The 14,017-nt window shown below is 31.4% G+C and overlaps 1 protein-coding gene across 1 annotated transcript; it reads left to right on the top strand.

Annotated features, from left to right (window-relative positions):
- The first annotated feature begins 6,236 nt into the window (after positions 1–6,236).
- Positions 6,237–8,139, top strand: LOC137806621 (putative pentatricopeptide repeat-containing protein At5g40405). Its single transcript, XM_068606833.1, has one exon. The coding sequence runs from the start codon at positions 6,256–6,258 to the stop codon at positions 8,101–8,103; it is 1,848 nt and encodes a 615-aa protein (XP_068462934.1). The 5' UTR covers positions 6,237–6,255; the 3' UTR covers positions 8,104–8,139.
- The last annotated feature ends 5,878 nt before the right edge of the window (positions 8,140–14,017 follow it).

Below are 14,017 nucleotides of genomic sequence, written 5' to 3'. Positions count from 1 at the left end.
AATAGTAGGCCAGTAAATGCATAAGCATGAAGAAACAGAATATACAAGCATAAAAGGTTGATAACAGATATGCACAGTGAAGTGAAGAAAGAAGTAGAAACAAACCAATATAGCCCTTGAGGCCCGAAGAGCTGAACTCGTGCTTGATCAGTTGGGCATGCCCCTAGGCTTGCAAGGACCTGGAACAGTTCACGATCGGGAGGGGCCAATTCCTCAAGGGTCTTGGGCTTTTTGAGCTTCAACTGCCTTACCCAGTACAGGGGAAACCCATCCAGTAGGATGGGGTCGTGTTCGGTGCACCACACCCTAAAAAACTTCCCTTTGAAGCCTTATAGGATTGTTGGAAGAGTGTGAGGAGGACTCTCCCCGCTACTACACTTTATTAGGAATTGTATTTATCTTGGTCATACATTTTATCAAATATTAGGGTTTTTAACACTGTTGTACCAGAAGGGTAAGAATACTATGATTAAAGATATAAAATATACCATTTTACTTGCAAATAAATAAGATAGTTATAGTGCAAACTAAGCTAACACAAGGTTCCCTAGTATCACTAGCATTATCCGAAACTCGGTGATTAGTACTCAGTAGTCAGTGATTAGTCCTGAGTAGGCATCTTATTTTAAAAAATTGCAGTTGAGTTCCACTAAATTTTATTAAAAAAGGAAAGGATTTACAAATATTATTAAAAGGGGAAAAGGATATACAAACTACCAAGTCCAGTGAAAATATTGTTGCATCCATGACCTGCACCAAATACATCATATCACTATAAAAAAAAATGGTTTTAACGGATTTATTTTTATATTATTTAGAGTTACAAATTTTATTAAGTCATTTACTCAGAGTTGCAGTTTCCCCTGTTAAACCATCCCTGGAGAACGTGTTCTCTGGGATTTTTTTTAAACCTTGTAAATTACCTTATAAACCTTGTAAACCATCCAAGGAAAAGCCTTTCAAAACCCCTGTTAAATACCATGGGTTTAAGAACCTCCGTAAAATACCATGGGTTTCAAAACCTCCGCAAAATACCATGGGTTTCAAAACCTTCGTTAAATACCCTGGGTTTCAAAACCTCCGTAAAATATCGTGGGTTTAAGATCCTCCGTAAAATACCATGAGTTTCAAAATTTTCGTAAAATGACTTGTCATTTTGAAATAACCTTCAACCTCATTTTCCACCATCTCTAACAATCCTCCTGGCTTCTCTCTTCCACCATAGACACATTGCTCTCCGACACAAGCTCAATGGCCGACGACAGTCATAACAAGGAATCACAATTCAGCCACACTTATGTCTATTATATCTAAGGAGAATAAACACTAAATAAGACATTATCTTCTTCTTACTCCAATATTGTTTCTTCCATCACCTTACTGCCCCCTAACTTAGGTCACAAGCCACTATTACCTAACTCGACAACAACAGATGTTTATCATTACTTTATATATCCTAAATAAATGCATTATCTATCAGATGTGGGCTTCAAAGTCATGTGTGTTTTTTGACTAAAAATTGCAAGAACATATTGTTGGGAGAAATTAACTTTATCACTTCTCACTTTCACAGTGAATTAGTTATTAGATGCATTTTAAAATAAAGGTCTTAATTTAAAATATTTCAAAATTATGAGAATTAAATATTGACAATTATAACTAAAAATAAAGTTACACATTAAATATACGTACATCAAAAGCTAAAACAAAATAAGTTAAGCTTTTTGAAGTATGAGCTCGTAACATAAAAAACTAAGAATTATATAAACCAACTACCACTAATCATAAAAAATATGCAAATACTGTTGAAATACTTATTATCCAAGATTAGTTTTTGATATATTTATTATCCAAGTTTATTTTGCTGAGTTTTTAAAATAAATTTTTGAAACTTTAGAAAACTTATTTCTACGGTAAAGTTACACTTTCAAAATTTTATAAAATTTAGTTATAAAATATATTAAAACTATGTAGTTTTTAATTATTTATTTATAAATAGATTTAATTACATTTATTTATTAAAGTTTGAAAAATCTAGAGTGTTTTATTGAGGTTTTACAAGAAATCTTTGAAATTTAATTAAGGTTAAAAAAACCTCTGTTATTTTGCCTAGATTTTAGATTTGGAATTTAACGAAAGTTAAAAAAACTTCTGTTATTTTGCTAAGATTTTAAAATAAATCTTTGAAATTTAACGAAGGTTAAAAAACTTCTGTTATTTTGCTGAAGTTTTAGAATAAACCTTTGAAATTTAACGAAGGTTAAAAAACTCTATTATTTTGCTGAGGTTTTAAAATAAGAATTTATTTTGGGATAAGTTGTTTAGTGTATAAACTATTTTTTTAAAATGACATTTTTGGTTAAAACAACCAATTTATTACTTTACGGACAATATAAAAATATTATATGGGAGTTCCTTTCACCAAGCTGAGTTAACATTGATGGGATTATTAAGGGATATCCCCGTCTTGCTACTTGTGAAGGTATTTTCCATGGGAGTATGAGAAAATTTATTGGTGCTTTCTCTGCGTTTCTTGAAGTTTAGACTGTTATAGTTGCTGAGTTTTATGGAGTTATACATGCTATACTAATGTATGGCTTGAATGTGATTCTGCTATGGTTTGTGTTGCGTTTACTGCTAGGACTAATGTTCTATGGTTGTTCGTAATCGATGGAATACTTGTCTTAATTACTGCGAGAAAATCAGGTTTAGGATTACTCATATTTTTCGTGAAGGGAATGTGTGTGCTGATAAGTTGGCTAATTTAGGATTTATTCATAGATAATCATTTCATTGGTATAATAGGTTTCCATCTAGTCTGATCTTAGAATTCTTTATGAATATGTATAATCTACCTATGTATCGTTTTTGTTAACATATTACTTTTGGTCTAGTCCCCCCATATTTTTTGGTATTGTCTTTTTTTTAATAATAATTTTTTCATGTGATGGCAGATGATTGTTGTTACTTGAGGTATCAGCCTAACTGAAATGTTAAGTTGCATAATAATATCTAACATAAATTTTTTATATTAAAAAAAAATATAAAAATATTATAGTTCAGTTGATGAGAATCAAAAATACATGAAGATAACCAAGGATGCTACACTTGAAGGGTCATCTCAACAAGCAAATAAAGACCTCATTAATAAGAGGAATGGACAAGGGCCAAAAGATCTTGAGTTCTTCTTATTAGTCTTTTCAAAAGATGAGGCCCAAGCCCAAGAAGCCCAAGCCCAACCCATGAGAGCAAGGCCAAGGCTTTAAGAAATGAGCATCATTGGATGTCTCTTTGTGTAAATACTTTTGTGTAGTTTTTAGTAGAACTTTAAGGGAAGGTGTAGATATTAAATAAGGGGTGCTAATGTACAAAACAAAGTCACACCTTCCATGTGACATAAAAGAGTAGGTGTAGATATAGTTTTAGGAGGTGCCAAAGTAGGAAAACAAGTCACACTTCTCATGTGACTTGTTTTGGCTCCAATTTTGAATAGTCTAGTTTTTTAATTGTGCCTTTTCATTTTCAGCCCTCTTCTACTATAAATAGAGAGGCCATGCTCTTGTAAATTCAGAATTTAGAAATTGAAGAAAGGAAACTCTACTCAAATTGAGAGAAAATTGAGAGATTTGATCTCCTTGACTAAGTCTTGTCTTGTGAGCTTTGGAGGGCTTCAAGTGGCGACAACTAGCACTCATCTTGGATCATCATCTCCAAGTGGCGTGTCCATCTCCTTTAAGTCTTCATCCAATTAAGTTCCTTCTTCCTTCCATCTCCATTTCCATTTAGAATCATGTTTTAGCAATTCCAATCGGTTGTTTTTGTTCCTTTTGAGTTGTTCTTCATTTTCCACCGATTGTTCTTGCTTCTTTTGTGTTTCCTTTTATTTCCAGCACTTAATTCTTCTTTCAATCGGTTCATATGTGTTAGTTGTTGTTTTTAATCGGTTTAATTGTTCTATATTGTGTTTCTACTTGTGTTCATGTGTTGATCTTGCTTTCCTTTCCATTTCCGCCCTATATTTGTGTATAAGGATATGACACTCATGATTCTTATGAGTTTGGCTCTTCATTTGGAAGGCAATGTCCTCCATTGAACTGTCCTTGAGCCTCCTTATTGTGTTCCTAATGTGTCTATGCTTGATTCAACTCACATCATGTGGTATCTAGAGCTATGGTTGTGTGCAAAAATATTTTTGAGTTGATTGACACTTTAATTCTTTTTGTGTGTTAGTTGATTCTGTTTTTGCTTTATCTTGAGTCTTTCTTGCTATTTTAATTGGTACAAATTCCTTGTGTTTGTGTCATTTTAATTTTTGAATCCATACATGTTTTGTCTAGTAATGTTTTTTCCTATAATGTCATCAATTCCTTGTAGTACTTTTATTGCTAATTTTGGTTGATTGATTTTATTTGAGTTCAGTTTTGTGATTCAGTTTTTTGATCCTTTGATGCATTTTATTTTTAGTTTTGATTTCATGCTTGTGTATTAGATCTATACAAGTTCTTATACATCAATTTTTCTGTGTCTTTGAAGTTTCTTAATTCTTTTTTTTTTTCAGCATAGGTTTCTCTGTTTTCCAGTTTTTTTGTGCTGATTGAAATTGCTTATGAAAATTAATTTTGTTGGAGAAAATTTTTGAAAATCTGGATTGTAGTATTTTGAAGTGTTATAAAAGAGTCAAAAAAGGAAGTGTATCAAAATTCAAAGTACAAAAAAATGATAAATCAAATACGTACATAATGCAAAATTATGACTCTGGAAAAACAGTGAGTGGCAATGATTTTAAAAAATTTATCACAATTAATTGGCGAATTATTTTTGTGTGATTTCAGTGCCTATTTTTAGATAACATCTTGAATTTCCAGTAGTTTAAATTTGAAATTTCAGTTTGCTTTATCCAGTTCCAGTTAAATCTTTAAAGTCACGCACATTTTATTCAAAAACCAGTAGCACTGTTTTTTTGGTTTCCTTCATCTATTCTAGTACTATTCTTTAGGATTCCTTTGTGTGCTAGCTTTTCATTGAGTGCCTTATTTTTTTTGCTTTTCTTTTTCATTTCATATTCTTCTCCAAGTTTTGTCATATCTTTTATTCTATTTTGGTTTAGCTATTTCTTGTTTACACCTTTTCTTGTTTGTCTTTTCTTGTTTCCTAAAGTTTTGTGGTGATTTTCTCTTTGAGTGAGTGTAGTTTGCTTTGGTATTTTTTACTTGAAACTCATCCAATCCACAAGGAGACTTGGTTAAGGGCAGAATATATTTTCTTGGAGTGGTTTGAGTGCTCTTTTATTTTCCAGCAAGCATTGTTTTTCTTCTAACAAATTTTCTTTAATTGTTTGCTCCCTGTGTTGGTGTTTCTTTGATATCATGGCTAATTTTTCTAGTGGAGAATCCTCTAAGCATCATTCACCTAAAAAAACATACCTAATTGGTGAATTAAAGGATGTTAAACAAACAATTGCACAAAAGGATTAGGTGATACGTCAAATGGAGGCAAGACTCCAAAGATTGGAGATGAACCATGAAGATACTCACCAATACCGTGAGAGAAGACATCATCATCATCATAAGCATGCTTCAAGGACTTCTCAAAGTTCTTATGGACACTATGAAGAAAGGCGCCAAAATGTGGCTAAGCCTTATTTGCCTTATGTAAAATTACTTAACTTTAGTGGTGAGGGGAGGCCAAAGTTAACCAATTTTTTCATGTACATGAGGTCCTAGAAGACCAAAGGGTTAGGCTAGCTTCTTTAGAGTTCATGGACTATGCCATGCAATGGTGGCACAAAACTCTTATGGACAAATGATTGTTGTTACTTTACGTGTCAGCCTAACTGAAATGTTAAATTGCATAATAATATATAACATAAAGTTTTTATATTAAAAAAATAATGTGAAAATATTATAGTTCAGCTTATTGAGCAAACCCTCCTAAACCACAAAAAAATATATTATTAACCCATAAATAAAAACAATACATGATACCAATAGTAATTAATAATGAAAGAAATTTATTGACACCTAAATGTTCATCTAAACCACAATTAAATTTAAGAGAAAAGACTAAATTAAATTTAGACAGAAAAATAAATATGAGATGTGATAAGGGTAGAAATATAAAAAAAAAAAATATTATATATGTCTTAAAAATGTGTATCATTTACCCATTAATAAAAAACCGGCAATATTTAGATTAAATAAAAAAGGGTTATTGGAGTGTGACTATTTTGCAGTTGATGCAGCAAAGGAAAGGAAGATGAAGTGTTTGAAAAGGATCGCAAAGCACCCAACGATTTCAGTGGTAAATTCATGCACCACATTGAAAGAGGTGAAGCAAATACACGCTCAGTTGGTGGTTAAGGGTACCCTCAATAATCCCCACTTCCATGGCCAATTCGTTGCCACCATAGCCCTTCACAAAACAACCAATCTTCTTCAATATGCCAACAAGATCCTCCATTCCCAACAAACCCACCCTACACTCTTCACTCTCAACTCCATGATCAGAGCCTTCTCCAAAAGCTCCACTCCTTCCAAAAGCTTCCATTTTTACACCAACATTCTTCACTCTAATACCCTCTCCCCTGACAACTACACATTCACCTTCCTGGTTCGCACGTGCGCTCAACTCCACGTGCACGTCACAGGCTTGTGCGTTCACGGTGCAGTCATAAAGCACGGCTTTGAGCACGACCCACATGTGCAAACCGGGTTGGTTTTCATGTACGCTGAACTGGGTTGCCTCAGTTCGTGTTACGCTGTGTTTGAAGGGGTTGTTGACCCGGACTTGGTTTCTCAAACCGCCATGTTGCATGCTTGTGCCAAGTGTGGTGACGTTGACTTTGCAAGAAAGTTGTTTGAGGAAATGCCTGAGAGAGATTATGTTGCGTGGAATGCGATGATTGCGGGGTATGCGCAGAGTGGAAGGCCCAGAGAGGCGTTGGATATGTTTCGTTCGATGCAATTGGAGGGTGTGAAACTTAATGAGGTGTCCATGGTTTTGGTTTTGCTTGCGTGTACCCATTTGGGTGCATTGGATCAGGGAAGATGGGTGCATGCATATGTGGAGAGGTATAAGGTTGGGATGACAGTGACACTGGGAACTGCACTTGTTGACATGTATGCAAAATGTGGGAACATTGATAAGGCAATGGAGGTTTTTTGGGGAATGAAGGAGAGGAATGTTTACACTTGGAGTAGTGCAATAGGTGGGTTGGCCATGAATGGTCTTGGGGAGGAGAGTGTAGATCTTTTTTATACTATGAAACGAGAGGGAGTTCAGCCGAATGGAGTTACCTTCATTTCTGTCTTGAAAGGGTGCAGTGTGGTTGGGTTGGTGGAGGAAGGTCGAAAGCATTTTGACACAATGAGGAGTGTTTTTGGAATTGACCCCCAGCTTGAGCATTATGGCCTAATGGTTGATATGTATGGTAGAGCAGGGCGTGTCGACGAAGCTTTGAAGTTCATCAATAGCATGCCTATGAAGCCTCATGTTGGTGCTTGGAGTGCTTTGCTTCATGCTTGTAGAGTGTGTAAAAACAAGGAACTGGGTGAGCTTGCATTGAAAAAGATAGTGGAACTAGAAGACAAAAACGATGGTGCTTATGTCCTTTTGTCAAATATATATGCTGAGCATAAGAATTGGGAAAGGGTGAGTAGTTTGAGGCAGACCATGAAGGCTAAGGGTGTGAGGAAGCTCCCTGGTTGTAGTGTCATAGAAGTTGATGGTGAAGTTCATGAGTTCATTGTTGGAGACAAGTCTCATCCAAGATATAGTGAGATTGAATTGAAGCTGGAAGAAATCTCTAGGTGTTTAAGACTAACAGGGTATGTGGCTAACACTAACCCTGTGCTTTTTGATATAGAAGAAGAGGAGAAGGAGGATGCTTTGAGTAAACATAGCGAGAAGATAGCCATTGCTTTTGGGTTAATTAGTTTGAAGGGTGTTCCCATTAGGGTTGTTATGAACCTGAGGATTTGCTGGGATTGCCATAATGTAGCAAAGATGATATCCAAAAATTTTAACAGGGAAATTATTGTCAGAGACAGAAACAGGTTTCATCATTTTAAGCACGGCGAATGCTCTTGTAAAGATTATTGGTAAACAAATCAGCATTAACAATGATTTTGTTTTTTCAAAACATGTTACTTCGTTTTAGTGTTTGTAAAGAATAAGTGCATCTGCTCTCTTCTACATTTTCATGCGAGATGCTATTAATATTGGGAGATTATAGCTTAGCTGGGAAAATAACTCAGTTTTTTGGTAGAAATGAAAAGAAAGAAGATAAATATAAAGTTGATATTTTATGATAGGAAACAAATTAAAAATATAGTGAAAATTTTAAAAATTAAAACACAAATAAACTTTGGGCAGTTTCTTCCTGCACCCCTACATTTTTTTTCCTGCACCCCACAATGTTGTTATGCAAAGACCAAATTGTCTCTATTATTTTTTAAAAACCCTAAAATGCACTTGAAATGTATTTATTTTTTTTGCATAATGGATTATGGAATCCGGAAAAGTTTTGGATTGGCACTTCCGGTAAAATTTTGGATCCATTAGTCCGTAATTCAAAATATGCATTTCACATTCAAAAATTCATCATTCAGAAAAACATTACGGATCCACCAATCCGTAACAGAAATATACATTATGGATTTAGAAATCCATAATTAAAAAAAAATTCTAAATCCACCAATTCATAACAGAATTAGGCTTTAGGATTCAGCAATTCGAAAATCAATAATTTATGCAAAAATTGCTTCTGAAACACCCCCTCATCCGGAAAAAAAAATGATTCAATTCTGGATTAACGAATCCGTAGTATACTCCCAGATCCCAATTTCTGGTAAACACGGTGCCCTTTTTTCAAATAAAAGGTCAAGATCAGTCTCGGGATTTAGAAACTTTTGGGGGTGCAGGAAGAAAAATGTAAGGGTGTAGGAAGAAGAAGCCTAAACTTTGGCATGGATTATATTTGAAATGCTACACTGTTGAAAAAACATATTTAAAAAGGCCCCAATTTGTCTCTTATCAATCCAACAAACCCAACTTGTCCAAGACTTGTAACTGCTCTCCTATCATTTGAAAATTTCTCTCTGCACCTCCATATTTTCCCCTTCCCCTGAAGACCAAAATTATATCATATTCTATTGACGTTTTAGTTTAGTTCTAGAATATAGATTTTAGATAACTTTTTAAATTTAGATTACACAATAAAAATATAAAATTTGTATTTTAAATTATATAGTCCAGAATGTAAATTTTGTATTCTAAATTTTAAAATCTGAAATATAAATTTTGTTTTTATAATTGTGTAATTTGAAATGTAAAATTTTCATTTTATACTGTAGACTCAAAAATGTAAAAAAATGTATTTTAAATTGTATAATTTAAAATGTAAATTTTGTATTTTAAAATGTAATATTTTCATAAAATTAATTTTAAGGGTAATTTAATATTTTTCAAAATATGGTAGTGCAGAAAAAATTCATGAAATTGCATGAACAAACGCATGGAGGTTGAGGAAGAATTTGCCTGAATATTAATTGGGTCTTTGCAAAGTGTGTATGAGTCTTGAAATAAGGCTACTTTGAAACGATTTTCATTTTTCATTTTCGAAACTTATACCGACACGGATTTTAAAACTTATTTTGGACTACAAGTTTTGTAAACGAAAAGAAAGAATATGCCATTCGATCTTTTCTTTTCAAAAGAGTTATAAATGAGACATCAAGACCTATTAATTGTTCACTAGACAAAATTTTAAAATGTACTTTATTTATTTATTATGAAAATACCATCAACTTTAAACCAAAAGTACGAAAAAAAATTGTTTCTATTTTCTCGTTTTTAGAGCTGCAAATTTGGAAATATGTATAAAACAAGTAACCAAAAGTAGAACGGTAGATAATTTTTTTTTATTAAAGTTAATTTGTAATATTTAATAGAAAATCATATTAAGAAAAATAAAGTAATTATTAATAAACTTACTAATTAAATTCAACTTTGTGATAGGAGAGGAGACTACATAAAAATAGGAATGACAAAGCGGGTCCGGCCGACACACAGACTGCTAAAAAAATGAAGGATGAGTTATTTATTTCAACTCGAAGGTCCGCTTAGGCCTTTCCTACATAACCCGTATATTTTAAAATTTTCTGGATCCCATAATTTTTCTTGTAGACTTATTTTCTTAATAATTCTAATATTATCAACTCCAAATTATATAATCTAAAATACAAATTTGTATTCTGAATTGTACAACCGAAACATAAATTTTAACTTTCAAATTCTATAACCCGAGAAGTTTCTGAATTCCACATTCTGGAATTAAAGAAAAGCATGCAATGAAAAATGTCAAATGGTAATTTTAGTGTTTTTTTTTTAAGTATAGGGTGCAAGAAGAAAGGCATGAAGGTGCATGAAGAAACTATCTTAAATCTTTAATTCATAACTCCTTCACGAAATTCGATAATAATTTTTAATATTTAAATGTTTTTTTGTCTTTCTAAAATGCATAGATTGAAAGGTTTCAGTATTTATTTAAATCTAATAGTCAAACCTTAGTCTTTTTTATAATAAAATTTAAATATAGTATTATTATTATATATTATTTTTCAAATTAGAATAGTAATAATTTGTCTACATGTGTTACCTTAAAAAAAAGTGTATATATAATTAAATATTTTATTAGTCAATTTATTCCTACGATTGAAATTCAAATTTCATTGAAAATCAGAACATCTTATTATGCATTTGTCATGAGAATAATATTTTGAGATAAATATTGTGAGGCCATTTACCTAATTCATCTAAATAAGAAATAAAATTAACTTAATAAACAAAAACTATTTTTTTCAAAATTTATATTCAAATATTTATTTTTCATTAATTTAAAAAATATTTATTATGCGAGTTAGCTTGCAAGCCCGTAAACCAATAAAATCAACCCGCATTTTGCATGTGAGATGGGTCAACCAATCCATATTTTGCAGGTCAAATACAAAATAGGCTGACCCGCATTGTCATCCCTACACAAAAATGACAATCATACTATAATTATAAAACAATCATAAAAAAATATTTACAATGAGTCGAGTAAACATCTAGTTAATCTACTCAATAAGTGCAAGTACAAATTATTATCTTATCCAACCTAAAAGGTAAACCTAAAATTAAGTGATCCAAAGTCAATGTAAAAAAGAAAACAAACTTAATGGAAATTATACATTTATGTTAGACTTATGTAAAGTATGAGTAAATCAAGCGTCAATCATTTATTTAAATGAGTTTTTTTTTTAAATAATTTGAAAACAAAAGCAAACTTAATGGAAATATATACTACGTTAGACTTATGTAAAAGTATGAGTAAATCAAGCGTCAATCATTTATTTAAATGATTTTTTTTAAAAAAAAAAATTTGTTTACAACATAATTTTTATTTGAAAAATAAAAAAATAAAGTGTAATTCGTTCAGCAATATAAAAAAATGGACAAATATAGAAAAAAAAATACAAAAACAAAGAATTTGTGATCAAAGTCATATACCATGACTATGAAATACCTAAATTTGAATTGAAGTCGCCAATCATATATACGTTAAACCCACTAATATGTTAATTAATTTTTTTTAATGACAATCGTTAATTGTGTAAGCAATTTCAATTCAAATAAAAAAATATAAATAGGTCGTACTTTGGGTTGACGAATTCAGTGTATTTTATTTGAACTAAGTTGTCATTTCAATTGACAATTTTAGTTGAAATATTTTTTCTTTTAAAATAATTATTAATATTTTAAAAAAAAATTAAAATATGTATATAATAATTTAGAAATTGTTTAAAATTACATTAACTCAATAAAAATGTTGTGAAATTTTTAATTTTAAAGATAATATCAAAGATTTAATTTTGTTTTATTTAAGAAAATCATATATAAATTTGAAGAATTAAAACTTTTTTTTTTTACAAAAAACAAACTTACCCTAAATCAAGTTTTGATATATTAAAAATATATATGAAGTATTTTAATTATATTAGGTTAAATTCTTCATAAAGTTAACCTTAAGGTCAGAGACTAACTCAAAGCAATTCAAAATTATCTTAATAGCACACACGCTTTTAGTATTGGCTTCAAAAAAATGATCACATTCTAGGTCAAACGGGGATATTTGTTTGCTTGGTCCAACAGGTTTTTGAACCACCATGCAAAATTGTCACACCTCAATGTTTGAATAGTCATAGCTTCATTTGAGTATTGAACATTCCAATGGAAGAAACTTGTTTGGACATTTTTCTTACTTAAATCACAAGTTATCGTTGAGTTATACACTCTACTCTTGTTGGAGTGGGGTAGATGTAGCTCAAGTGATATATAACACTCTATGCATGTCATTATTGTATACATTTGAACAATATAAACCAATAAACACATCATTCCAATATCCAATATCTAAAAAATATCAAAAGTAATCCATATAATGTGTTTAAACTATGTACATTACAATACTCCAACATATACATTTATTCAACATTAATATATTTCAAATATCTAAATCAATATCTAATTTAAATAAATACTATAATTAACTCTCCTTATTTAGAGGTAATGACTATTAACTAACAAATTCAAATCACCACAAAGACTAATTGGGTTAATAGACTTTAAATGACTACATTGTCATTACCTCCCTATAATTAGAATTCCAAAATAAATAAAAAGATTTTTTTTTTTATGTATGAAAATTTTCATGTTAGGCATCATTATGCAACTTGATATTTCAGTTAGGCTGACACCTCAAGTAACAACAATCATCTACTATCACATGAAAAAAGTATTATTAAAAAAAATACAAAAAAATACAAAAAAAAAATATGGAGGGACTAGCCCAAAACTCATATGTTAGCAAAAACGATAGAGAGGTAGACTATACCTATTCATAAAGAATTTTAAGAACAGACTAGATGGAAGCCTATTATACTAATGAAATTATTCTCTATGAATAAATCCTAAATTAGCCAACTTATCAGCACACGCATTCCCTTCACGAAAAACATGAGTAACCGTAAACCTGATTTTCCCACAGTAATTAAGACAAGTATTCCATCGATTACGAAGCATCCACGAAAAATTATTTCTAGCAGTAAACGCAGCACAAACCAAGGCAAAATCACGTTCAATCCATAAATTAGTAAGTCTCATCTTTTAAGCTTCCTCAACAACATGTATAACTCCATAAAACTCAACAACCATAACAGTCCGAACTTTAAGAAACATAGAGAAAACACCAATAAAATTCCCTATACTCCCACGAAAAATACCTCCACAAGTAGAAAGACCAGGATATCCCCTAGGAGCCCCATTAGTGTTAATTTTAACCCAGTCCGGTGAAGGGAACTCTCATCTAATAGGAAGTGGGCAAATAACTTTACCAGTACGAGTATTAATACCAAAAAAACGTAATCACGCTGAAAGTCAACATATCATTCTTCATTGAAGTTTTAGAGGAATTTCCGACTAGACAAGTTAAATCTTTAATTAACGAAATAGCCCTAGAAACATCAATCTTATCCTAAAATCTTGCATAATTTCTCATACGCCATATCATCCAAATAGAAAAAGTTATCACAACAAGCTTAACAAATTTAACCAAAGGACTACCATCACTCTTAATAAAAGAAAAAATATCATCCTTATTATAGTAATGAGAAGTAAGAAAAATCTATCGAACCCAACTCCAAATATACAAAGCATTAGAACATAAAAAAAAATGTTTAATAGATTCCTTGTGCTTTTGACAAAGCGTACATATAGAACATATATGCAAACCTTTATTCTGAATATGTTGATATGTAGGAAACCGCCCATGAAAAACTTTCCAAAGTACTAGATATTTGGAAGGCGGAATAGATGAAGACCAAATGAATTTACCCCAACCACATGGAACTCCTGGTTCCAAGAAAGAAGTCCTAGCCGATTTAATAGTGAAACAACCAGACTCATCTAGAATCCAATT

Source organism: Phaseolus vulgaris, chromosome 3 (assembly GCF_000499845.2).
Source record: "Phaseolus vulgaris cultivar G19833 chromosome 3, P. vulgaris v2.0, whole genome shotgun sequence".
Taxonomy (NCBI): Eukaryota; Viridiplantae; Streptophyta; class Magnoliopsida; order Fabales; family Fabaceae; genus Phaseolus; species Phaseolus vulgaris.
The sequence above is the reverse complement of the archived record's forward strand: the minus strand, read 5'-3'. Positions and strand labels throughout refer to the sequence as shown.